The sequence below is a fragment of the Chiloscyllium plagiosum genome, unplaced genomic scaffold (assembly GCF_037043375.1).
Source record: "Chiloscyllium plagiosum isolate Xiang-an unplaced genomic scaffold, Cpla_swu_hap1 HiC_scaffold_5, whole genome shotgun sequence".
NCBI classification, from domain to species: Eukaryota; Metazoa; Chordata; class Chondrichthyes; order Orectolobiformes; family Hemiscylliidae; genus Chiloscyllium; species Chiloscyllium plagiosum.
In genome coordinates, this window is record NW_028270143.1 from 12,353,381 (window position 1) to 12,378,377 (window position 24,997).

Below are 24,997 nucleotides of genomic sequence, written 5' to 3' on the forward strand. Positions count from 1 at the left end.
GCTACAAGTATCTCAAGGAACAATTGAACTGACAGACATTATATTCAAAAAAACACACCGCCTAGTGGCTGATTTGACAGAGGCAAAGGCTTGGGAATTACTTCCTTGCCCACCTCCTTAACCACGTGGAAGTGAAGAAGATACTTTAATGAATGCATCCTTTATTTTAAAACATGAATCGAGTTTAAACAAGTCTACGTAGAAGGAGAGCAGAGAATGAATGACGAGATATGTGGTGTACTTGGGGGTCAATCATTCGTTCATATAAAAGCCCAAAACAAAATGGACCCCATAAATTAACAACATTATTTATTTGATTCATTTTTCTGAATTAAATTAGTATCTCAAGGCTGGCAATAAATAATCATTGCAGAATATTACACAGATAAGAACAAACATCCAATACATATTATCAGACAAGTAAGCTATCGCTCTGATCTGACTATATATAGCCACTGTCCCAATGAAGAATATAGGAGCAAGACTGATTTTCTTTTTAAAATAATCTATTAGATCTTTGCTATGGTCTGTTTCAACAGGCATTCATTGGTCATGGAGTACTTGTAACGAAAGAAATTAACAAAACACTACTTGCTTACATCAGCCAACAACTAAACACTTGTTAAGGTTTTAGTTGAGATCATGCAAGATTAAGATGTACAACATTTATTTATACAGAGTTTCAGTGATCGAGAATGATGGCTCAGAATGCTTAAAAGGTTTGGTCATGCCAGCAAACTAAATGCAACAATGCTGAACATAAATTTGTGCCTTGGTATCTGATATTCATGTCAAAATATCCAGATTCAACTCAGCTCCGACAAAGTAGATTATATTTAGTGGTATCAAGCATCCATTCAAAGCAGCTGAATATTGGCTTTCAACCCAGGGACTGATTAAAGGCACAGTGAAATAAAAACAAAACATATTAGTTGTTTTGAAGCAGTGTCATGAACTTACATATATTTCATGCTACAGTTTTTAAAAGAACCATATGTTTACTGTGTATAATCATGATCATTTTCAAGCTAATTTCCAAGAAGATTCTAAAGCTAGTCCAAATGTATGTATATGAAAGAGCTGTTGCGCTCAGAAAAAATGATATCTGAAATCAAAGATCAGGCATCACCACTTTAATATGTACCAATGAACTAAACCAAAGATCAGGCATCACCACTTTAATATGTACCAATGAACTAAACCAAAGATCAAGCACAAAAATAAGTGGGAAGACTTGATCTTCAAAACCTGAATTACGAGATAAGTAAAGGGACTGTTGCAAACATAGTAGCTTGTCATTTAGCTTTATTTGTGACTGATCACAGTCAGAGACTATCACTAGCCATAATGTTTTTAATAATTACAAAGATAAGCTACTCAACTACATTTTCAAGTTTACCAGCAAATGACAATTTCACCATCCTCATGAGCAACAACTTCCAAATCATTCACATCAACCACTGCAACAAAAGGTTTTCCTCAGAATCCCACTGCATTTCTTGTCTAAAACTTTGAATCTCTATCTACTCAACGATTTTTTTTCTGGTCAACCTAATCCAAATTTTGCATAATCTTAGACACTTGTTCTGAAGAAAATAGGCCCAGCTTTTAACCTAAACTCAAAAATAAACTTCCCCATCCCCCTGCAATAATTTTGATAAATGGTTTCTGCATCCTGTCAAAAACCCTCATTCACATCCTTCCAGGACCAGAACTGCAGCCTAAATAGTGCTTCAGTATAACGTCCCTTCTTTTGTACTCAATGCCTCTAATTAATAAACTCCAAAGATTCCATATGCTTTAACTACTCTCTCAATATGTCCGGCCACCTTCAACAATCAACATAACTATACCATCAGATCATTTTATTCCTGCACACTTTTTACTTCTTAAATCTTTTTGTTTTCCTAATTCTTTTGAACAAAATTTTGCACCTCACACTTCTCTGTACTAAATTATATCTGTCACTTATCTGGCCATTCTGCAACCATATCTGTGCCATTTTTGCTGGTGATTCATATCATCCTGACTATTTGCCATTCCAAGTTTGGTATCATCTGCAAATTTTGAAAGTCCACTCTGTATTCAAAGGCTCAAGCTTATTATAACAGAAAGAAAGTGGTACCTGCACTGACGCCTGGGGAATGCTAATGTCTGTCATCCGCCAGTCGGAAAAATAACCATTTACCACAGCCCAGTTTTTTGTCCTGAAGACATTTTTTAATCCAATCAGACACGGATTCTCCTTTTTCATGAACTCAATTTTGTTTACCAGCCTTTCATGTGGTACTTTGTCAAATTCATTCTTAAAATCCATTAATATATCCATCATAATCCCTACATTAACCTTCTCTTGTTACTTAAATAAAAAAATTAAGCTAGCTGAGTCACACATAATCTGCCTTTGAAAAATGTGTACTGGATTTCCTATGTTAACGAAGATCTTTCCAAGTGCCTGATGACTTTATCTTCCCCACCAGCCCGCTCTACGTTCTATTATTGTTCCTAAATCCTTACTCACTATTTGTGTTAGACTGCCTTGTGTTTGTCAGCACTGAGCTTATCCCTTGCTCGATCGAGGGTATCATATCCACTATTCCCAATTCTCTGGCACCTCTTCCATATCGAAGGAAGATTGGAAGATCATAGCAAGCCCTTCCACAATCTCTACTCCACTTCCTGCAGCAAGCTGGGATGCGAGCTATCCAGACTAGAAGCACAGCCAACCTTTCCAGTACCACCTCCATCTCAATTTTCACCATATTCCTTGATTCTACCAATATTTTGCCTCTTTAGTAAAAAAGCTGATGTAAAGGATTCTGGGTATTCTATCCTTGCTCTACAATTTTGAATAGAGAAACATAGAAATTAGGAGGTGAAATAGACTATTTAAGCCCTTCAATATGATCACGGATGATCCTCTTTCTCAATGCTATATGTTTGCTTTCACCCCATTCCCCACTAAACACCTATCCATCTTCTTTGTTCCTCATGGGCCCCACTCAATCCCTTACAGCCTGCTTACTACTCGCGTGCAGTTTAATGATTTTTATGTTTCTATTTACAATAACTGCATATCTATTCTCGCATTCTCCCATTTCCTCATTACCTCCCCTCTCAACCTTCTCTATGACCACATTCTCACTGAAGAATTAAGCCATCATGCATCAGCCACCATTTTTTTCTGTTTTCCTGCACATTCATCAGAAAGTCCTGAAGTATCCAAATCAGTAGGGAGCAGGTAGGGGTAGCATATGCTGATCACTGGGGCTCAGGTTCATTGGCCAAGTACTTTAAAAGTTTTGATAGTGTGCCCAAAGCAAACAAACAGTCACATGTACTAATCAACCCAATTGACAGGCTGATCATCCAATGATGGCTACTGTTCTGAACAACAGTTATTATTGGCTACAAAGGGCGTGCCAAATTCCACTGTTCCTCATTGCTTCCTAACCTCATGTTAGCAATTAAGACTGTTCTGCTGAACATAGCTGGGGGCTGAAGGAGCACAGAATGAGGTAAATTAACAGTGCACAGTGCCCCACATGTACCCGAGAAAAGCTTCTTGATCTTGAGATTTGTAAAGTGAAACTTAATGCACCAATACTAAAAGAAGATAGATTTGTCACAATAAACAATATTTTCATAATAAGTATCACAATATGTATTTCTGCCAATAAAACTAAATTATTTGCATGGTGCTGTTTGAATAATGTATAGGGCCAGGTTCAAAGCAACAGAGTTGGTTACACAATCTGAATGACCACATTGTCTGTATAATATAAAGCATATATTAAAAAAAAGGCTTGGAAACAGACAAAGCATCAGACTCAATGATTGCTCTCCCTGGCCTTGCAAACCAGTAGCCCAATAAAGATAGACTGACCTAAACTTAGACAGTGATTTAAAGAAATTTTGCAAGCATTGCCTTTGATGTATAATGATCACATCCAATTGAAAATATGCTTAAGACAGAAAGAAAAAGCACCAAGGTATGTTCAGCTTGTTTTTTTTTAAAAAGCATTTAATAAGCTCAATCTACATTTGCCTTTGGCCTCTGCTGTCTCAGTTCAAATCCAACCAAGGTAAGAGGATGGAGACTTCCTTCACTTTTCTTCAAAAATGTCACAGGAACTAGTTGTCTAATTGTACGTAAAGCAGTAGGGATTATGAGGGGTGCTCATTTCATTACACAAATCGGTCCAATGGAAGTAAAAGATCATTAGTTCTCCTCAAGAATATAGCCAAAGCAACACAAGACCATTTAAATTTTCAAATTATGCTTCCACACTTGTTTTCTAAAATTGTAACAATCATTGTAGCTCGCTCAAGTGTCTACATAAAGTTAAAATTATTTCAAATAATATTCAAACATTTCCTTATAGAATTATTCTCTGAACAATGAGGTCTTTGAGTCAAGAACCCAACCCAGCAGAGACTAATAGGCAAAATGAAACAGTTTACTAGTTATATAATTAAACCATATCTGATAACCCTTCCTATTGACATAAAATAAGATGGAAAGAAAGAGGTGACAATACTATTGCCCCTTTTGTAAATAAAATGACCTCCAACAGATGTAACTATTTTCATTTATTCTTTGGAGACATTACACTGATATTGTCATTCTTGATATAAAGGCAAAACATTCACACTATTCTAATAACCATTGTGCAAAGCAATACAAAGAAATCCATGTTGAATGGGATTTCTGAGTGTAGTGAAAAATTGCTCAGATATGACATTTTATCCTTATCCAAGAGTACATTGTCAATATAACAATCATTCAAAACGTTGAAATGAAAGAAGTCACGAAGCTCAACTGCTAATTTAACTGCAGGTATACTTGCAGCAGTTTATAAAGGCAGCTCACCATCACCTTCAAGGGCAACGAGGAAAGAGTAATAAATACTGGCCAGCCAGCAATGCCCACATCTCATGTAATTTATTTTAAAAAACTAAGGCTATGGAGCTTGACACAGGAAACACTGATTTAAAAAAAAAAACACAAAAATTGGAAAAGCCTGTTTGCTTTTTTTTTGAGTGGGCATGTCCTGATTCTGTGTTGGTAAATGCCTAACAGTGAAGGAAGTTGCCAGCAGATAAGGTAACATTACCTACCTTGGGATGTAAAGGCGTCCAAAGCACAGAGACAAGCTTTTATTGTTAGCTGTCAGGCTGACGTATACAAGTATAAAGTCGCACCGAGGCAAGTTAAAGGTTGCACTTACACTGCAGCCTTAACATTAACGCAAGTGATTTTGGCTCAGTACCAACCTGTGCAATGCAAATTAGGCAGGAGGTTCCTCTTCCACCATTCCCAGTTCACTGTATGATCCCAGTTCCAATCAGGACTACACCTGAATTATAACTGCAACTATGCAAAACAATCCAGTGTTACAATTATGGTGTAAATTCACACATCTTCCATGCAGTAGATGCATCTGATCTAACTATAAAGCAATAACTGCCTGAAAATACAGACATCATTGTCTAATGCCCGGCATTCATTGCTAGGATTATCTTAAATGCACCAAGAAAATGCAGCAACAATGCATAGTTATATTGACACACTTTTTCTTCTCTGTTATAGATATTTTCAATCAATCGGTTCTGACACATTATGACATATGGCTGGTCCAAGTAGGGCTTGAATCTGTACCTTCTAGCCCAGAGGTAGGGACACGACCAATGCAAAGGTTGACATTCTTACATATTATGAATGACTGATTAGAGTAAATAAATTTATTATCTGTGTAATGTTGCTGATTAAGAATGATCTATCCATTCGAGTAGCTAGAGCTGCCAGGATTAATTCTTCATGTTTGTCAGAAGCATTTGCATTACATATGGTTCCGAAGTGGCTAGGGTGTGTTACAAGTGTAAACTCTAGTAATGAACACTATGAATAATGATACCAATTCCCACCACTTGATATTTTCTACTCATTGTCCATGTAAATACTGCCTTCATATCTCAATACATTTACAACCTTATTAAGCTGCATGCTGATCATCATGCCAGAGGAGAAACAACATGGACTTTTTTCCAATTGAATTTGAATAAGTGCTATTGCTGAAACTGTCCAAAAAGACAGCAATTTACTGTAAGAGATACATGCAAGATGTCTACGTTTGCTAATGGAAGTACATTGAGTAACTTTGGGGAGAAAAAGAAAAGTCAAACTAACTGTATTTCTAAAAGAGAGGAAGACAGACAAAAGGCAGCGACCACCACGATCAATGAGGGGGAGAGAGAGAAGGAAACCTACTCTGCTAACTGACACAGTAGGGAATCTGCACAGTTACTGCCTTTGCTGTTTATGTTCATGTGTCTCTGGACATTGCAGGGCATCTGGGAAAAATTAATAAACAGCAAAATTCATAGCTGACCTTGGAGGAACCTGTGTGGGGGAGCTCACAGCACAGGAACAGGTAAGTGCATAGCTTTTAACAGGTAACCTTGCGATAAGCCTACAGTAATGAGTAGGATGGGTTCTTTCTTGATTGTATGTTTTATTGAGACCTGTCGCTTGAATAAATTTTAAAAATATAAACCATAAGTATTAAGTTATCCTGGAGCAATTTTTTTTTTAAGAGCAAAAAGACAGTGCTATTTTCTGCATCTGTAGATTGTGAAGGAGCAACGATGGCTTTAGCAGAGTGATATGCTTAGTGAGTTTTGAGAAGATTTGTAGCTCAGGTTGAGGTTCTGGATGTAGGTTTGCTTGCTGAGCTGGAAGGTTAGTTTCCAGATGTTTTGTCACCATACTGGGTAACATCATCAGTTGGCCTCAGGCAAAGCACTGTACGTGATTCTTGCTTTCTATTTCCAAGTTTGGTTTTCTGTGTGTTGGTGTTGTCATTTCCTGTGGTGATATCATTTCTTTTTCTACAAGAACATATAAATAGAAAGCAGGAATCATGAACAGTGCTTCGCCTGAGGCCCAGTGAAGATATTACCTAGTAGGGTGACGAAACATCAGGAAATGAACCTTCCAGCTCAGCGAGCAAACCTAAATCCAGAGTGATATGCTCTTGCTGTCAGATGTGGATTTTTATGGAGTTTCCATGTTACTGTTGATTATGCTTGCAGGAAATGTCTTTGGTTGCGAATCCTGTCATATTGCATAGATCAGTTGGAGTGGCAGTTAAAGGTAATAAGGAATTTACAAAAGCTAGGGGGTGTGATGGATGGCAATTATAGGAAAGGAGAAAAGCCAGAGATACAGTCAGGTAGATGAGTTAATTCCAGGAAAGATAGGAGGGGTATGCAGGTAATGCAGGAGTCTTCTGTGGCTATCCCCATCTCAAACAAGTATGCTGTTTTGAAAAATGTAGGGGGTGATGGACTCTCAGGGGAATGCAGCACAAACAGCCAAGTTTCTGGTATCGAGACTGGCTCGAATGTAACAAGGGGTAAGTCGGGTTCCAAGAGATCAATTGTGATAGGGGACTCTCTGGTCAGAGGAACAAACAGACGTTTCTGCAGCCAGCAGTGAAAAATCTGAATAGTGTGTTGCCTCCCTGGTGTCAGGATCAAGGATATCTCAGAGAGGGTGCAGCATGTTCTCAAAAGGGGAGAGAGACCAGCATGAGGTCATTGTACAGATTGGAAGGGAGAATATAGGAAGTTACACAGGAATTTAGAAAGAAAGTCCTTGAGGATAGTAATATCTGGATTGCTCCCAGTACTATGAGCTAATGAGGGTAGGAATAGGAGAGTGGAGCAGATGAATGCATGGCTGAGAAGCTGGTGTATGGGAGAAGGGTTCACATTTTTGGATCATTAGAATCACTTCTGGGGTAGAAGTGACTTGTCCAAGAATGACGGATTGCACCTGAACTGGAAGGAGACTAATATACTGGCAGGGCAATTTGCTAGAGCTGCTGCAGAGGATTAAAACTAGTAAGGTTGGTGTGTGGGGGTGGTGGAACCTAGGAATATTGTGAGGAAAGAGATCAAATCGGAGAGTGGTAGAGTTGGGAAAAGAGAGCGAATCAAACAGTCAGGGTCAGGAACAAAAGCAGAGAATAAGGTAGGACTGATAAATTAAACTGCATTTATTTCAATGCAAGAGGCCTAACAGGAAAGGCAGAGAAACTCAGGACATGGTTAGGAACATGGGACTAGGATATCATAGTAATTAGAGAGATGTGGCTCAGGGATGGATAGAACTGGCAGCTTAATGTTCCAGGATACAAAAGCTACAGCAAGGATGGAAATGGGGGTGAGAGAGGAGGGAGAGTGGCATTTTTATTAAGGGATAGCATTACAGCTGTGCTGAGGGAGGATATTCCTGCGAATACATCCAGGGAAGTTATTTGGGTGGAACTGAGAAATTAGAAAAGGATGATCACCTTATTGGGATTGCATTATGGATCCCCTAATAGTCAGCTGGAAATTGAGAAACAAATTTGTAAGGAGATCTCAGTTATCTCTAAGAATAATTGGGTGGTTATGGTAGGGGATTATAACTCTTCAAACATAGACTGGGACTGCTACAGTGTTAAAGGTTTAGGTGGTGAAGAATTTGTTAAGTGTGTACAAGACAATTTTCTGATTCAGTATGTGGATGTACCGACTAGAGAAGGTGTAAAACTTGACCTATTCTTGGGAAGTAAGGCAGGGCAGGTGACTGAGGTGTCAGTGGGGGAGCACGTTGGGGCCAGTGACAATAATTGATGGGAAAGGATAGATCAGATCCAGAAGGTGAATTTCTAAATTAGAGGAAGGCTAATTTTGATGGTATTAGGCAAGAACTTTCAAAAGCTGACTGGGGGTAGATGTTCGCAGGTAAAGAGACGGCTGGAAACTGGAAGCCTTCAGAAATGAGATAACAAGAATCCAGAGAAAGCATATTCCTGTTAGGGTGAAAAGAAAGGCCATTAGGGGTAGGGAATGTTTTATGACTACAGAAATTGAGGTTTCAGTTAAGAAGGAAACATATGTCAGGTACAGACAGGAGAGATTGAGTGAATCCTTAGAAGAGTATAAAGGCAGTGGGATTATACTTAAGAGGTGACATAAGATGGACTTGGTAAATAGGGTTAAGGAAAATTCCAAGGGATTTTATAAACATGTTAAGGACAAAGGGTAACTAGGGAGAGAATAGGGCCCCTCAAAGATCAGCAAGGTGGCCTATGTGTGGAGCTGTGGGAGGTGGGAAAGATACTAAACAAGTATTTTGCATGGGTGTGTACTGTGGAGAAGGACATGGACGATATAGAATTTGGGAAAATAGATGATAACATCTTGAAAAAGGTCCATATCACAGAGGTGGTGGTGCTGAATGTCCTGAAATGTGTAAAAGTGGATAAATACCCAGAATTTGATCAGAATAGAACTCTATGGGAAGCTAGGGAAGTGATTGCTGGACCCGTTGCTGACATACTTTGTATCATCAACAGTCATAGGTAAGGTGCTGGAGACGGGAGGTTGGCTAACGTGGTGCCACTGTTTAAGAAGCTTAGTAAGGACAAGCCAGGGAACTATAGACCAATGAGCCTGATGTCAGTAGTGAGCAAGTTGTTGGAGGGAATCCCAAGGGACAGGAATTACATGTATTTGGAAAGGCGAGGGCTGATTAGAGATAGTCAGCATGGCTTTGTGCGTGGGAAATCATGTCTCACAGACTTGATTGAGTTTTTGGAGAAGTAACAAAGAGGATTGATAAGGGCAGAGCGGTAGACATGATCTACATGGATTTAAGTACGACATTCAACAAGGTACCTCATGGGAGACTGGTTGGCAAAGTTAGATCTCATGGAATACAGGGAGAACTAGTCGTTTGGATACAGAATTGGCTCAAAGGTAGAAGACAGAGGGTAGTGGTGGAGGGTTACTTTTCAGACTGGAGGCCTGTGACCAGTGGAGTGCCACAAGGATCGGTGTTGGGTCCACTACTTTTCGTTTTTATGTAAATGATTTCAATGTGAACATAGAAGGTATAGTTATAAAGTTTGCAGATGACACCAAAATTGGAGGTATAGTGGACAACAAAGATTAGATTACAACAGGATCTTGATCAGATGGGCCAATGTGCTGAGAAGTGTCAGATGGAGTTTAATTTAAATAAATGTGAGGTGCTGCACTTTGGAAAAGCAAAGCAGAGTAGGACTTACACACTTAATGGTAAGGTCCTAGGTTGTGTTGCTGAACAAAGAGACCTTGGAGTGCAGGTTCATAGTTCCTCGAAAGTGGAGTCGCAGGTGGAAAAGATAGTGAAGGTGCGTTTGGTATGCTTTCCTTTATTGGTCAGAGTATGGAGTATAGGATTTAGGAAATGATGTTGCGGCTGTACAGGACATTGGTTAGGCCACTTTTGGAATATTGCGTGCAATTCTGGCTTCCTCCATATCAGAAGGATGTTGTCAAACTTGAAAGAGTTCAGAAAAGATTTAAGGATGCTGCCAGGGTTGGAGGATTTGAGCGATAGGGAGAGGCTGAACAGGCTGGGGCTGTTTTTCCTGGAGCATCAAAGGCTGAGGGCTGACCTTATACAATCATGAGGGGCATGTATAAATAGATAAGGTCTTTTCTCAGGGTGGGGGAGTCCAGAACTAGAGGGTATAGGTTTAGGGTGAGTGGGGAAAGATAAAAAAAAAAGACCTTAGGTGCAACTTTTTCACACAGAGGGTGGTGCGTGTATGGAATGAGCTGCCAGAGAAAGTGGTGGAGGCTGGTACAGTTATAGCATTTAAAAAGCATTTGGATGGGTATATGAATAGGAAGGGTTGAGGGGGATATGGGCAAAATGCTGCCAAATGGGACTAGATTAGGCTAGGATATCTGGACCTCATAGATGAGTTGGACAGAAGGTTCTGTTTCCGTACTGTACATCTCTATGATTCTATGTTTCTAGAAGAATTGGCAATGACCAAGCCGATCAAGTACTGTAATTGTTTAAACATTCACTGTTATAAAAAAGTGTCCAATCATTGTTAAGCTTTCTTTCTACACACCAGATTTTGCCGGAGTGGGGCATCTAGCAGCAAGCTCTGTTAGTTTGACTTGGTCTTTCCCATATTCTGTAGGTTCTTTAAAAAAAATACAGGGCTGCTGAAAGCATGAGCTAAAATGCAAAGTGACTGAGCAATAGCAGGCTTGGAGGATAATAGATACAGTGTTGATCCTATCAGACACAAATGTAGGGAAATAAACAGAAGAAGGCCTGAGGAAGACATTGTATCCGATTTTGGTATTGAATTCATAGTGAAATAAAAACAGCAGAAAAGAAAGACTGGACAGAGAGAGAGAAAACCAGAAAAATACATTTTTAAAATCTTAGACTAGGTATAAATTGGAAGAATGAAAATACACTTATTTACTTTCTGGCAAAAGCAATTTGGAACTACTCATTAACTATTACTCACAGTCAAACTGTACTCAAGCTATTAACTGCTCGGCTCTATTTCCTGTAGCAACTTTAATGAGGAATTGATATAAAAATGCAGCACGTTCATGCAAATCACAGAGTGTAACAGAGCAATGTTATTTTTGCAAGGTTAACAATGGAGCAACAGAAATTGGCCTGGCAAGTTGTGGCAATTCATAATTCATGATGTATTCTTCATTGCTACAGATTGCTGGCTAATTTGTTGGTCAGACACCTCTTTCTTTTCCACAAGTTAGTTCCAATAGGTTTACATGGGTGACTGTATTTATCCACCTCTGAAAATATAAACGTAATAAGTTTGATGAATTACAAGCTTTAGAGTAAAACAAAATCTACGTCTTTCACATTGTTGACTCATCTGACCATTCATTTTCTGGTTTAGTAGAGTCTGAAGTAATTTATAAGAATGGAAAGATTTCTCCATTTACTACAAATAACAAAATCACAAACATTCTTTAAAAAAAATGATAATTTTGTTCCATGGAGAAAATCTACTAGTATAATTAAAGTACAAACTCTACACAAATGAGCCAGTTGACCTTCATTAAAGTCTGTGTAAGGCAATTAGCCTGAAAGAGTTAATTGAAGGCCTTGCACAGCTCCACCCACTGACCTATACTATATAGTTAGTTTGCTAGTCAGTTGTAGTTGTTCCAATCTATTAGTCTTACCTTCACTGTCAACAGTCAGGCAATTTCAGTTAGCCTGCAGGTACCATTGTTATATGTCAAATATATTACAATTAACTAGTCTTAAGCCAATGGAACCTGTTAACTTGGTTAGTATGAAATAAACTACTTCTTTAACTTAAGTATGTAGCTCTTCTTGGTGAAGATTTATCAGTGGTTAATCCTTAATCACTTAATACTAGTGAATCCCACAGACTAGAATTAAATGAGGGATTGGTGGCAGCACCCAAAGGAGATCCCATCAATATGACACAAAAGCAGAGGACACTTTTAGTACAAAAGTTCCTTTTCAAACTCAAAACTTTGCATAAGGACAGAAAACACAGCAGCAGAAGATGATATAGCTCATTTGAATTTGCTCTGTATTTTAAAACAATTCCATTTACTCTTCACTTCCTGTATCATGTGATTTCAAAAGACCAAATATCTGCCCAACTCAGTCCTAAATATCGAGGTCTCCTAAACACTCTGACATGAAAAATTCCAAAGATTCACAACACTTTGAGAGAAATAGCATCTTGTCATCTTAGTCTTAAATCAGTCCCTTACCTCACGGCTGTACACTATCAAGCCCTTTCAGAATCTTGTACTGTCATTTACTGAATTGCAGCAATTGCTGGTAAAAGAAAAGTTATAAATTTGAGTCATACATCTTAAGAGATGATACTATGCCTCAAAAGTTTGATGAATTACAAGCATTAGAGTAAAACAGAATCTACGTCTTTCACATTGTTGACTCATCTGACATCACCAGTAAATTAGTGCCATCATCTAGACTCTCAGACGTGTACAAATAATTCAGTAAAATGGAGTCACAGGTATGTATGTGCATTCCCAGTCAAGTACAGAGAAGCAGCTTTAGTAAGTTTCCTGGATATGTCTGACTCAAAGCCAGGTGATTTCATGAATCTGGAGTAATGTTTGAGATTCTCAGGGACACTTGCACTTGACAGCACACCATGATAGCAGCTTCCCATGTTGCTTGATAGTACGACATAAATACCAGTGAACAGTTAGTTATGGATGAATTCAAGGTGTAGGCTGATAAATGTAATTCCTGTAATACAAATATCTTAGGCTGTTGCTTGATTGATTTCTAAACATTTGATTTCTTAAGTTCCAATCTATTAGTCTTACTTCCACTGTCAACAACCAAACAATTTCAGTTAGCCTGGCAGTACCACCATCATATGTCAAATACATTACAATTAACTAGTCTTAAGCCAATGTAACCTGTTAACTTTGTTAGTATGAAATAAACTACATCTTTAATTCAAGTATGTAGTTCTTCTTGCTGAAGACTTATCAGTGGTTAATCCTTCATCACTTAATACTAGTTCTCTGAACTGAGGCACTAACCCAGATGTTAGGAACCAGTTAACTGTACTGAAATGCTCTTTCGTCATAAAACTGATATAATGCCTTGATCGTTGTCAATCTTCTCATCATTGAACTTTACAGCAATTTGCTTACTTAGACTACTTAGACAACTTGGGAGTGCATTTAGAATCAGCAACATGTTAAGAGTTACAATTTTTGTCAAACAACTCGGGCTTGAAAGCTCCCATTCCTTGAGGGACATTAGTGAACCATTTCGGTTCTGGCAATCTGGCAGTTTTCATGGTTGTTTTCCTTGGCCGCAAATCACAGTATTAAACAAACTAAATCTGACAAATTATTACCAGTTGAATTCTCAACTTCTGGGATGCTTATCAATTTCATAACATGTGACTGTCATATGGGGTGGGCACACCTAAATTGTGACAGATTTGCTGACCATTCATGCTTTTAATATCCTTTCCAATTGATAGGGAGAAACAGTTTTTCTTTACTTCAAAGACAGAATTCCAATTGTAAATTCAGAAGTGGAGAGCCATCACAATTCACCACATCAAATGCTTTCCTCACCACATCAACTGTTTTCTGTTAGCTCCAGATTTCATCACTTTACAATTCTGTACCCTGTTTCAACCTCAATTTCTACTGCAGGAGCTCCCTTATCCATCCTTTACTCTGCTGCACCCATAATCTGGGTACTGGTGCACTCCAATCTTAGCTAGTAATAGGTCCATACTAAAACATTCAGCTGCACAGCAGACCCAGATGAACACTGTGTAATACAACAGGACATCTGTAGCAAGTTTTAAGTAAACTTAATAAATATGATTTATTATTCTGCAAGGTTATCTTGTTTCTGGATATGGTACAGTTCATTATAGCACTTGAAAGCAATAACTTTCTTGTTTACAATTTTTCCTATTCAGAGAGCTTATCTGATCATCAAAAACTGATTTTTCAGAGAAGCAACTTTAAAAATATTTGTAAATGAGACCTATGGATACGAAGTTAACACAATAGATAGCTGACTGACTATAGACAGTATTAAGTAGATATAACTTTATCATGAGGGCTATTCTCAAGATGATTGACCAAGTGTGAATGTGAAGTATGTTATTGTTCTTTTTGGCCTGCAATTGAGGTTACTGTAGGACACTCCAGAATAATCCAATAAAGGGAGACAAAAAAAAATTGCTCTGTATGTGCTAAGTCAATTCAAATCAGCAGGTGTCAAACTTCTATAATAATAATGAAAAATTATTTAGGAAGTTTTCATCAGAAATAGTTGTCTTCAAAACATTATGTGCTAATTCTGAAGTTGTGAACTATTCTGGATTTCTTCCAGATTTTTTCTGAATGCTTCCTTTGAACAAATGTTTTTCTTCTTTTCCTGTTCAACCTTAAAATGAACATAGTAGCATTTCTGCAATAAATTATTTGGATATAACTAATTTCTATTAACTGTCTGAACAAAGCAGCATTCAGTAAAAAGTAAACAAAAACAGTTTAGTCATTGCTTTCACGTGGCAGAGTGCCCTGCACCACATCCAAAAGCATGATCTCAGAGTACGAAAACAAAAATCAAATATCAGATGTAGGTGTTTGTGGGTTGGTGAGATGAGGAGGAGGTCTGCTACAACAACCCACACTTTCTTTTCCAATTATTTTATCAGTGGTTTCTTTACAAGTCCCAATAATTAGATTTCTCAACACCTGCACATTTTTTCTTGCTGCTTCCTTAACAGCACACCACCCCACCACACACACACACAAACAAACTCATGTGCACCCTCCAACCAGCTCAGTTGGTATCAACATGCACACCCACTCCTCCTTCCCACAAAACCACTGCTGATTTTTCTAAAGAAAATCTTTGAGACAACTTGTTTCACCTGGTAAAGAAGTTCGTTGTTCCATTAAATGCAAGGCTGTTTACAACACTTGCAGCTAGTTTTAAAAGCCCGGAGACAGAAAATTTGATACTTGTGGGAAAGAAAACATTATCCAACTGAATTGGAATGGATATTCAACTTTATGTTTAAAATGCATTCCAGGAGGTTTACTTCCAAATATTAAAATGAAGTCATGAAGTACAAAATATACAATACTAACAATACCAACTCACATTGAAGACTGTATGTTTGAGGTGAATAAACTGATGGAATGCAAGCATTTACTAAAGTGTTTACAAAAGCATTGGGCACTACAGAAATGAATGTGCGCATTGTATGATATTCCAATTTACATCATTGCTGAATGAAACGGATGTAATGGAAGGAAAGCTAAGTCCAGCTTCTATAGGGTGTTCAATCTGTAAAATCAATAGTGGTTTTTCCTTCCCTGAATCTGATTAGTCACAACACACAGACGTGTGCTGTTCCTTTGAAGTCTAGGGAATTCTAGGCATCTTAAACCTGTATTTAAAATATGGGAACATCTACAAGCACAGCTGCAAGCCTTTCAGGGCTGTAACTCTATATTAGGCCTTCTGGTTGTTAATGGAGATTAGAAACTAGAAGACATTAAGATGCATCAAAACATCCTGGGGATTTCCTAAAAAAGTAATTTTTGACTTGCATCATTTTTGTCATTACCCTACATTTGGTCAGCAGGACAGACAATAATTTTAGGTTTTAACTGGTGGGTTAATATCAAAATGAGACAAAAGGCTGGAACCATCCCATGCCAACTCACCACAAATTCTCTCTATTCAATGTAATCTTTAATCAGCCAGAAGTATTTTCAATCTAAATATACAGCAAACATAAAATTATCAGTTTGTAAATTTGTTACAAGCAAATTAAAATAAATTAGTCCAGAAATATATAAATTTCTTGACTCCATAAGTAGTCTCTCAAAGGTTTGATATTACTTGCTACATATTAAAATTTCTTTCCTGCTTTGAATTGTTCAAATCATGTAAAGTATGCAAATGAATAACATTCTATAAAAATTGATCTCTTGGTACCATCTATTTGAGTTGAATGTCAATACAAATGTGAAGTCTGACTAGATTGAAAGGCTATAATGTACACATCATAACCTAAGAAAGAAATTCTTAATAAATTGTTTGACTAGGGAAGAGAGATACTTTGATCCATGACAACAAAAGCACATGTAAAGAATTTAGCTTTTCCCAGTTCCCAACTCCCTTGTTTCAATTCTTAGTTGCCACATTGCATATTCAGGTGAAACTCCACGATTCAAAATGCAACAAAATATTCTCCAAATACTCAGAAGATTCTGAAAATAACTTGAAAGATTTTGAACATTATTAGTTTAACAACTTAAAATTTAAGTCGAGCTTTTTAATTGATATTTTGCCTTCCATTCATCTATTGCTTTAATACATTGCTAATAATGCTGGGATTGGTCTGAACATAAAGGATGGGAGTGCAGGGTGGATAACTCATGCACATCTTGTTTGTAACCATATGGCACACTACTCCCTGTTCAAGGCACTCACATGCTTCAGATAATAGAGACTGGAGTCTGACATTTGCTCTGCACACAAATAAAGACAGCGCAATTTGTATCTGCATCATGAGTTTGCCTTGCACAAACTATAACTGATCATGTGCTCTGCCCAGTTTTGTTCTGACATCTCCAAGAGACATTGGGGAATATAAAGTAACACTCCAAGAAAACAAAACTGCAGTAAATTTCTTTATGGACCCTTTCTACTCCATGCAATTTTTAATGCAAGTCGAGCATCTCTTCATCTAGTGATATTATGGCAAATAAAAGAAAACTCCCAATATACAAATATTATTTTTTAAATTCTAAATAGGCTTCCAAAGAGAACCTTAACAAGAAGAGGGAACTAAAATTGGTTGAATAACAGATGGTTGCAACATTAAAAGTAAACAAATAGATTAAAATTAAAGTCCTTATCCAGTCATTGGGTCAACAGCATGCTGTCTTAGTCACAGTATCTCACTCATGCACACTCAGCTGACTGCTCTAAAAAAAGTAAACAACTGCAGCAAACTATTTTATTCTAACATTGAAAACAGAGTTGGAGACTAAAAGTTCTACCTACAATTCTAATTTCAGTAGAACTAGGGAAGAAGAAACAAATCTAGGAAATTGCATTGTTAACTCTTGGGTCTTGTTCGAGCAGAGGGCTCCAAACTTTGTAGACTACACAAGTAGGCAAACTAACAGAAAATAATTGGGTTGAAGCATTCACTTTTTTCAATATATCATCTTCAGCCCGTAGAATTTATTGTTTATTGCTAAATTAAGAATACTACAGTGCTTCTACAGTAGTACACTTAACACCCACTTCTCCATTAAAAACAAACTGCAACAAATTCAACAATGTAAACACACATTTTGTCACCATTTTCACACTATATGCATTTACATAAATGTACTATGACCAGTCATTGGGAAAATCTCTTCTCACAGTTTTACAGCTGGTGTGTTCCTTTGTTAGAGCTTTGATACAGTTAAGAGGTTTACAAACAGCATCTGTTATGTTTGGTATTGATAGTGTTCCCTCAGTTGCCTCCTTTCACCAATTTTGTGACAGAGAACGAAATGCTAATTCAGAAAATGTAAATTACTTGCTTGTAAATTCCTAATTCTCCAAAGACAATATCCTTCTCCAAACCAACACAAGTTTTACATAAGTATACTTTCCAGATATTCCTATTCTGAAGGAGGATCACCACAGATGCTGCCAGATCTTTTTTCCAGCAAATTCTGTTAATCTTTCAAGTATTCCTGTATGTGTCTATTCTACAATTTTGTATCATATATGAAAGTACATTACATTTAAAACAAAAATCCAAGAATGTGTACAAACTTGCAACTTTCTTTCAACTCAGTTGTGCCTAAAAATATTGTTGCATGAATACTGTTTTTAGATTTTCTTTCCTAAAAGGATGGAATGCCAGAGAACCATTGAATGGTTTGCTTTTACTTAAACTTACAAGATTCTTTTAAACTAAGAACAGTTTAAAAACCAATCAAGTAAAAAAAATCTGGGAAATAACTTGAATCAGTTTAACCCTCTCCCTCTGAAAACTATGAACACTTGAAAAAGGTTAAAATTACAGTCTGGGGAAATCAGGGGAGCACATCAAACTGGTAGGTGAGAATACCAGGTCAAGTACAATAGGCTGAAAGACCTATTGTACTGTTCTATTGTTCTATGATTCCATATAATTAAACACATGAGATAAGACAAAATAGTTGCCTGACAATCAATTAAACCACAAGATGTAGTAGACAGTAACTATGTTGAAGAAAACCACTCTTTAATAAAAGCAAAATATTGTCAATGTTGGAAATCTGCAATAAGAGCAGAAAATGCTGGAGAATTCAGCAGATCTGGCAGAATTTCTGTTGTGAAGTCCAATATGATACCAGACTTGAAGCATTAACTAGGTTTCTCCCTCCATAGCAACTACCCATTTTACTGTTAAATTTAGAAAGTTTTGAATGGGGTGATTTAAAGGAAAAGAAATATCAGGAAGTTTCAATTAGAATGGAATAGCTGCTTAAGCATCAACATTCCAATTGTATAAAACTTCCTAACGAATTCTAGTATGCTTTGGTGGGGAGAGAGAAAACTTTGCATAGCTTGAAAATAGTATGTACATCTTTCCAGTTAACAAAATAGAATGTACAATGAAAATTTTTTTTACTTCCAATTAACTTCAAGGAAGATTATTAGATCTTCTTTGCAAAATAAATTCAACTAACGGTGCTAAAACCATTAAGTTATCATACACCCAAGAAGATTTTGCTGCAAAAGCTATTAAAGCATGTAAGTTTGGTCTGTAATTGAATGTTAATATGTCCAAGACATTTTCAATATTTCAACCAAAAAAAGGTTAGGCTTTTTTTTAACCATTATATACATAGACTGACTTCACAAATAATAAAAGAAAATTCATTTTGTTCTTGTAAATCATCCTTATTTATTCCAAAATAACCTGCAATTGTGAATCTTCGTTTCTATCACATGTAATTATGCCCATTGATTACCCTTGTTCACTGATTTGCAACAATCATTCAACACAAGCATGAGCAATCTAATAAACAGATTATTTGATATACAGTTTCAAGTGGTTGCCAACAAACCATGGTATAAATAGAAATTATCAAATCATTCTAACATTAACCATTGTAAAATTACTGATGATGTTAAACATAGAAAAGCTTTGTGGTGTACAAACAAATATTTACCTCCAGACAAATGCAGAAGAAAGTCATAAAATTCTAGTTATAATTTGCGAACACAGAATATATTCAGACTTGTTGCATTTTCCTAAACCCCTCAATAACTAAAGAAATATTTAACCTTGTCACTTCAGAATGGACAGAACCACCTGTAACTAGTACTCATTTGCAAATATGGTTTATCTAACTAATGGAAGATGTTCAATCAGAGCAAAGATGGGACAGAATTGGAAAATGGGTAACGAGACGTCAGCTCTTCAATCCATGCCATAAAAACAAAATTTTAAGACTCTCTTTGCCCGGATCAATTATTAGCTTTTGATCCCCAATCAAATTAAAGAAATCTAACAAACTGTATGGAGCAAAAGCAATATTAAAAAGAGTAATTCAACTGTAAATCAGTAAGCAATTGTCAATGTTTGCCATGATCCTAGAGTAAAATAGGAATTTTACAATAAGATCCAAGTAAAACTTTTCCTTAATATAAAAGGAACCTTAAAAATGTTGTCTGAAAACCTCAATTTTAGATTAAACATTATAATTACCATCCAAACTTAGGCTAACCACAGTCACTATGTGGGACTGAAACTTGGTGCATTAACTCTGCATCTTGAAATGGCATGGTTTCATAAATCATGGAGCAACTGTCATTGCTAGAATCATAGAAATGTACAGCAGCTCATAGCACAGGTAGAGAACATATGCCTCTGTACTGGCTGTTTGAAACAGCTCTTGTGCTTACGGCTACATTCCTACCTGTTGTCTACATCCCCATAAACTCTTCACTCTCAACTACCTGAAGTTTCTTTTAAAAACATTAACTTCTACTACCTTTAAATCATGTATAAGCTCTTGTTCTGACCAACTCAGTGAGTACATATTCTCTACCTATTTAAAATCTTATGTTGAAACTTTCATGTTTCAAACAAAGAGTAGTCACCAAAAGAGATATATACAGCGCAGAAACTAGGAAGAGAACAGATTTGCAGAGAGAAAAATAAAGAATGCTGCAGACAACTGTTGTATAATTTGGTACTGCAAAAGGGAAAAGCTATTTGTCTGACATGGGAATTGAGGAATGATGATATTGTGACCAGTTTGAATGGTGCAGAATATAGGCAGCATGGCCACAGAAGACATCCTATCCCATATGGTAGACAAAATTATAGGTTCAACAGATAGTAAAACTTCATTCCTGTTCAATCTTCATGTCCTAAGTGTCTGCTGTAAAGCAGTAATTAAAAAACGTATAAAACAACTGAAAGAAAGAACAGTGACTATTTACATTTGTGAAAAAAAGCAAAAAGTTGTTTTAATTCACATAGGATCTGTACTTTGAATGCTTATATTCAAATGATTTTGTTAATTTTTATAAGAAAAAAATTGTAAAGTAAAAGCAGTGGTCTGGACTGGGCTTTTGTAGTTTGTAACCATTAACGAGGTTTTCCCTATAAATTTTTACATTTAAAGTTAGTCATTGTTGTAATAACTGTAAAGTGCTTTGGAACAGCTTAAAGACAAAAACAATGCTATATGGATGCAAATGTTTTAATGTCATATTATTTGTTTAATCTGGAGGCTAATCATAATTAAGTTTAAGGTACTTAACACAAATATTTACATTTGGTATTTTAAAGTAGTTTTGCTGCACAAATTAATCTGAAGAGAATTTAACAAAGTTCTCATTTGCAATTGTTAAACAGATTATCTGTAATTGCTTTCGAAGATTTAACTAAATGATTAACTGTTGACATTATGTCTGCTAAAAGTCCAATATTCCATACATCTGAACTATTTCATTGAAAACAACTCATCAGGATTTTAACTTGAATTTATCCTTGATAATACAGTATGCTGTGATAATATATTTTGCATATATAAATAAGATATTTTGTGAACAGATGTGTAGATGTAGGATGGAGAAAGAAAAGATTTATAAGGGAGGGCAAACCCATAATCCCCCAAAAGGAACATATGCTGTTGACTAAAAAAAACAGAACCAGACATAATGCCAGTAGTGATTAAAGTGTTTACAACAATATTAAACACTAATGTTTTGTTGAGTCTTGAACACTTTTTAATTGATGAGCAATCTTTGTAAAGATTATTTTGATTAGAGAAATATCAAAATAAAATTTAAGATTTATCTTATTGACTTACATGCAAATTTAATGACGGCAAATTTCTCCTAGATATATACTCAACCATGAACATATATCACAGTCAAAAAAAAATCCTTGATAGTTTGATTCCCAAACATTTTCCCACTGTGACCCCATTTCAAATTTTGAAAATGGTCATGACCCCTCAACGAAAACAGAGAGAGTGGGCTGGGGGGTGCTCTGTGAGGGCAGCGGTATGTTAAAGAGGGACCACAGCTGTTATAACTCTATCAGAACTCCACATTGTTGTCTCAGTGTTTGCGATTCCAAAGTTTCAGTTCTCAACACCACTTTGGGTCCTGACCCCCATTTTGGGAAGCCTTGTGTGTTATTCAAAACTGCTCACGTATTGGTTAGCACTTAAATCTTTCAACCAAACTATCCCACAGACACTATATTATACTTCAGCCAAAATCCTAAAAAAATCTTTAAATGCACACGGTACTGTTAGTTCCTGCTATGTCACATCATGGTGACTACAGTATACGCAAACAAACACCAAACCTGTACATCTAAGAAATGAGGTCATCACTCAACTGACAAGCCTTGCATAGAACATGGATGATAACATTTTACACATTGAATAGCTGGCTGCCAATTGCTTTGAAGTGGTACACTATGATTTATAGTTTACAAAATAAATGTGTACCTTAAAAAGTTATGAACATAAAACAATAGGAAGTTTTCTTTTGTTCAGGAAGCAGCAAAGCATTTCACAGCTTATCAAGGTTTCTCTAAGAATACAAGATTGGGGGCAGAACGCATTCGCAATACAGACTGAAGGAGGAATGTAGGCTAAATATTCAACAGAAATACTCAACTTTAGGACAGTTGATGACTGAACAAGAATGCCATGCAGAAACAGTTGCACTTACATCGGCATTCAAACATAACTAGAAGCACGTGGCCTCGGAAACATTTACAAACACCCACCTGTGGATGGTGGAGCAAGAGACAGAAAAGAGATGGCCAGCCAAACCATGGCCGGACGTGGATGAAGGTAGAAGCTGTGTGGATATGTTGGGCGACGGGGAGTGGACAGCAAAAGTGATAGTGATGGTGATGGGGAGGGGCAACATTTAACTGTGTGGGGTAGGTGTGTAGGTGATGCAGAAAAACAGACCGCCAAACACACTCCCCTGCAGGTGAAGTTGTGGGCAGATGTTTGACAATCTCATGAACAGTCAAAGGGTAGGGTCTGGGTAAGGGGAGAGGGAGAGGGGAGGTGAAGGTGTGTCCTGGTCACTCACTACATACCCAGTCTCCGTTGGCGCGGATCCAGTCGGTGAGGCTGCTGTCCAGGTACGCGGTCATCCAGGTGGCGATGTTGTCGACGAGCGATGCCATGTCCCTCCTCTTGGCGCTCTCCACGCACAGGGTGCCCCCGAACACGAAGAAAGCCACCACCCGGCCCCAGTTGACCCCGTCGCGGAACAGCTCCTCGGCCACCGCCTCGAAGCGGCCGCGGGCGCTCTCGGGCTCGAAGCGCATCTGCAGCGCGATGTCGGCGAACTCCTGCTGGTACTGGCGCTCGAAGCTGTCGCCCACCTCCCGGAGCACGCGGTGCGCTTTGTCGGCGGCGGCGGTGCTGGCCCGGGCCCGGGCCCCGGTCCCGGTCCGGGTCCGCCCGGGGCTCGGTGAGCCGGCGGGGGTCGGAGAGCCGGCTGCTGACTCCAGGGGCTCCTCCCACACAAACCCCTGGCGGGACAGACGGTAGTACAGGTAATGGCAAACCAACTCACGGCTACTGTAAGGCATCTCGATCCAGCCGGGGGGAGGAGGAGGAGGAGGAGGAGAAGATAATGATGATGATAAAAGATGTCACAACAACAACAACAAAAAAAGAGGTTCAAATCCTGTATCACAGCCAACAGCAGCACATCCCTGCAAGCACTTAGAGGGTCCACTTCGTTGGATAAGTGTTTTATTCCCCCCAAAAAAAACTCCTTCAAGGTGTCAAACTTCAATTGGTCCCTTGCAACCTTACTCAATTCGATTTTCTGCCTTCAAACATGTTCCCTTTCTTGGTCAATCTTCCTCGTTAAAAATCGTTCCCTTTTTTTCCTTCCTTTTACCCGTTTTAATTCCACTTTCCTTGCGTTGCGGCAACGGATTCCTCTTTTTTTCGGTCGATTGCAAATCGCTCCCTCTTCTTATTCTGAACGCATTCTCTTATATTTTTTTTTCCCCCGCCGCCGCCGCCGCTTTTGGACAGAGTTTGCTGTCTTGATGTTGCGAGACGATGTGGGAACTGGCCCCGGGGGTAGTTTTGAGAGATTTTTCAGCTCCGTCGGTTGAAGGAGAAAGGAATTGTTCTGTCTGACATACGCTCCCTCTCGTTATGATGGCAGTGAACTAGGGATTTTGTGTGTGTCTGTTGCTGCTGCTGCTGCTGCTGCTTCTAGCCTAGTCGCTCCGAAACCTGACGTGTAGATAGATGATAGATGTGAGAGGGGAGCGGGAGAGGCTTTGCCACAGCCAACTGCTGCTTCACAGTCGGTGAGTGAAGGAAGGAAAAGGGGAGCGAGCGACAATCCCAAAGCAGTGGGAGTGGGGTGTGGGGAGTGAGTGAGTGAAGCTGCCCGCTTCCCACAGTCAGAGCAAGGAGATCCGAAACTGCTGCAGCTCCTCCTCGACAGGCACTTGAAGGGGGAGGGAGGGAGGGAGGAAGGGGGCAAGTTGGTGATGTTTGACAACCCCCTCCCCCCGTTTTTCCCCCCCTAGACCCCGCCGGCAAGCACTACCCACCCCGCCCCACACTTGCCTCCCAAGCGGTTTTTCTTTTCCTGTGCAGAGCTCGGTTCACCGCCCCTTCCCTCCCTCCCCCCACGACTCCTGAAAACCCGGCGGAGAAGATATGTCCTGCAGCTCGCAGTCACCTCCACAGCGGCTGCACCCAGCCAGAGGGAAAAGTCCTCGGACTCTGCAATCTCCAATTCCCTTCTTGCTTGCTTCCTGCAGTCAGTCAGTCAGAGCCCCAGGGCACAGACCTCCCTCTCTCATTTTCACACTCTGCACTTCATTCTCTTCCCCAGAAAACACGCAATATCCTGCACGTCACCGCTTTTGCCGCCCATGGCATGTTCATTCACTAAAATCTCTCAGAGCCCCGAGTGGGAGGCGCCAGGCTCCTCCGCCCAGCTTGCACAAGCCTCTCTCCTCGGCTCGCCCGCTCGCTCGCTCGCTTCGGACATTTGCAAAGCCTCAGCCCTTTC

At 38.5% G+C, this 24,997-nt stretch overlaps 1 protein-coding gene across 3 annotated transcripts in view; it reads right to left on the reverse strand.

Annotated features, from left to right (window-relative positions):
- LOC122549716 (apoptosis regulator Bcl-2-like) overlaps positions 1-24,475 on the reverse strand; it is a 163,898-nt gene extending 139,423 nt beyond the window's left edge. For 2 of the 3 annotated variants that reach the window (XR_006311648.2, XM_043689602.2), the window contains exon 1: positions 23,040-24,469. Coding sequence is in view for 2 of the 3 variants with exons in the window: in XM_043689602.2 (XP_043545537.1) it covers positions 23,040-23,540 (501 nt within the window). In the remaining variant the exon portion in view is untranslated. Of the gene's footprint in view, positions 1-23,039 lie in introns of all 3 variants that reach the window. The other variant, XM_043689604.2, reaches the window with a different exon arrangement.
- Between the last annotated feature and the right edge of the window lie 522 nt (positions 24,476-24,997).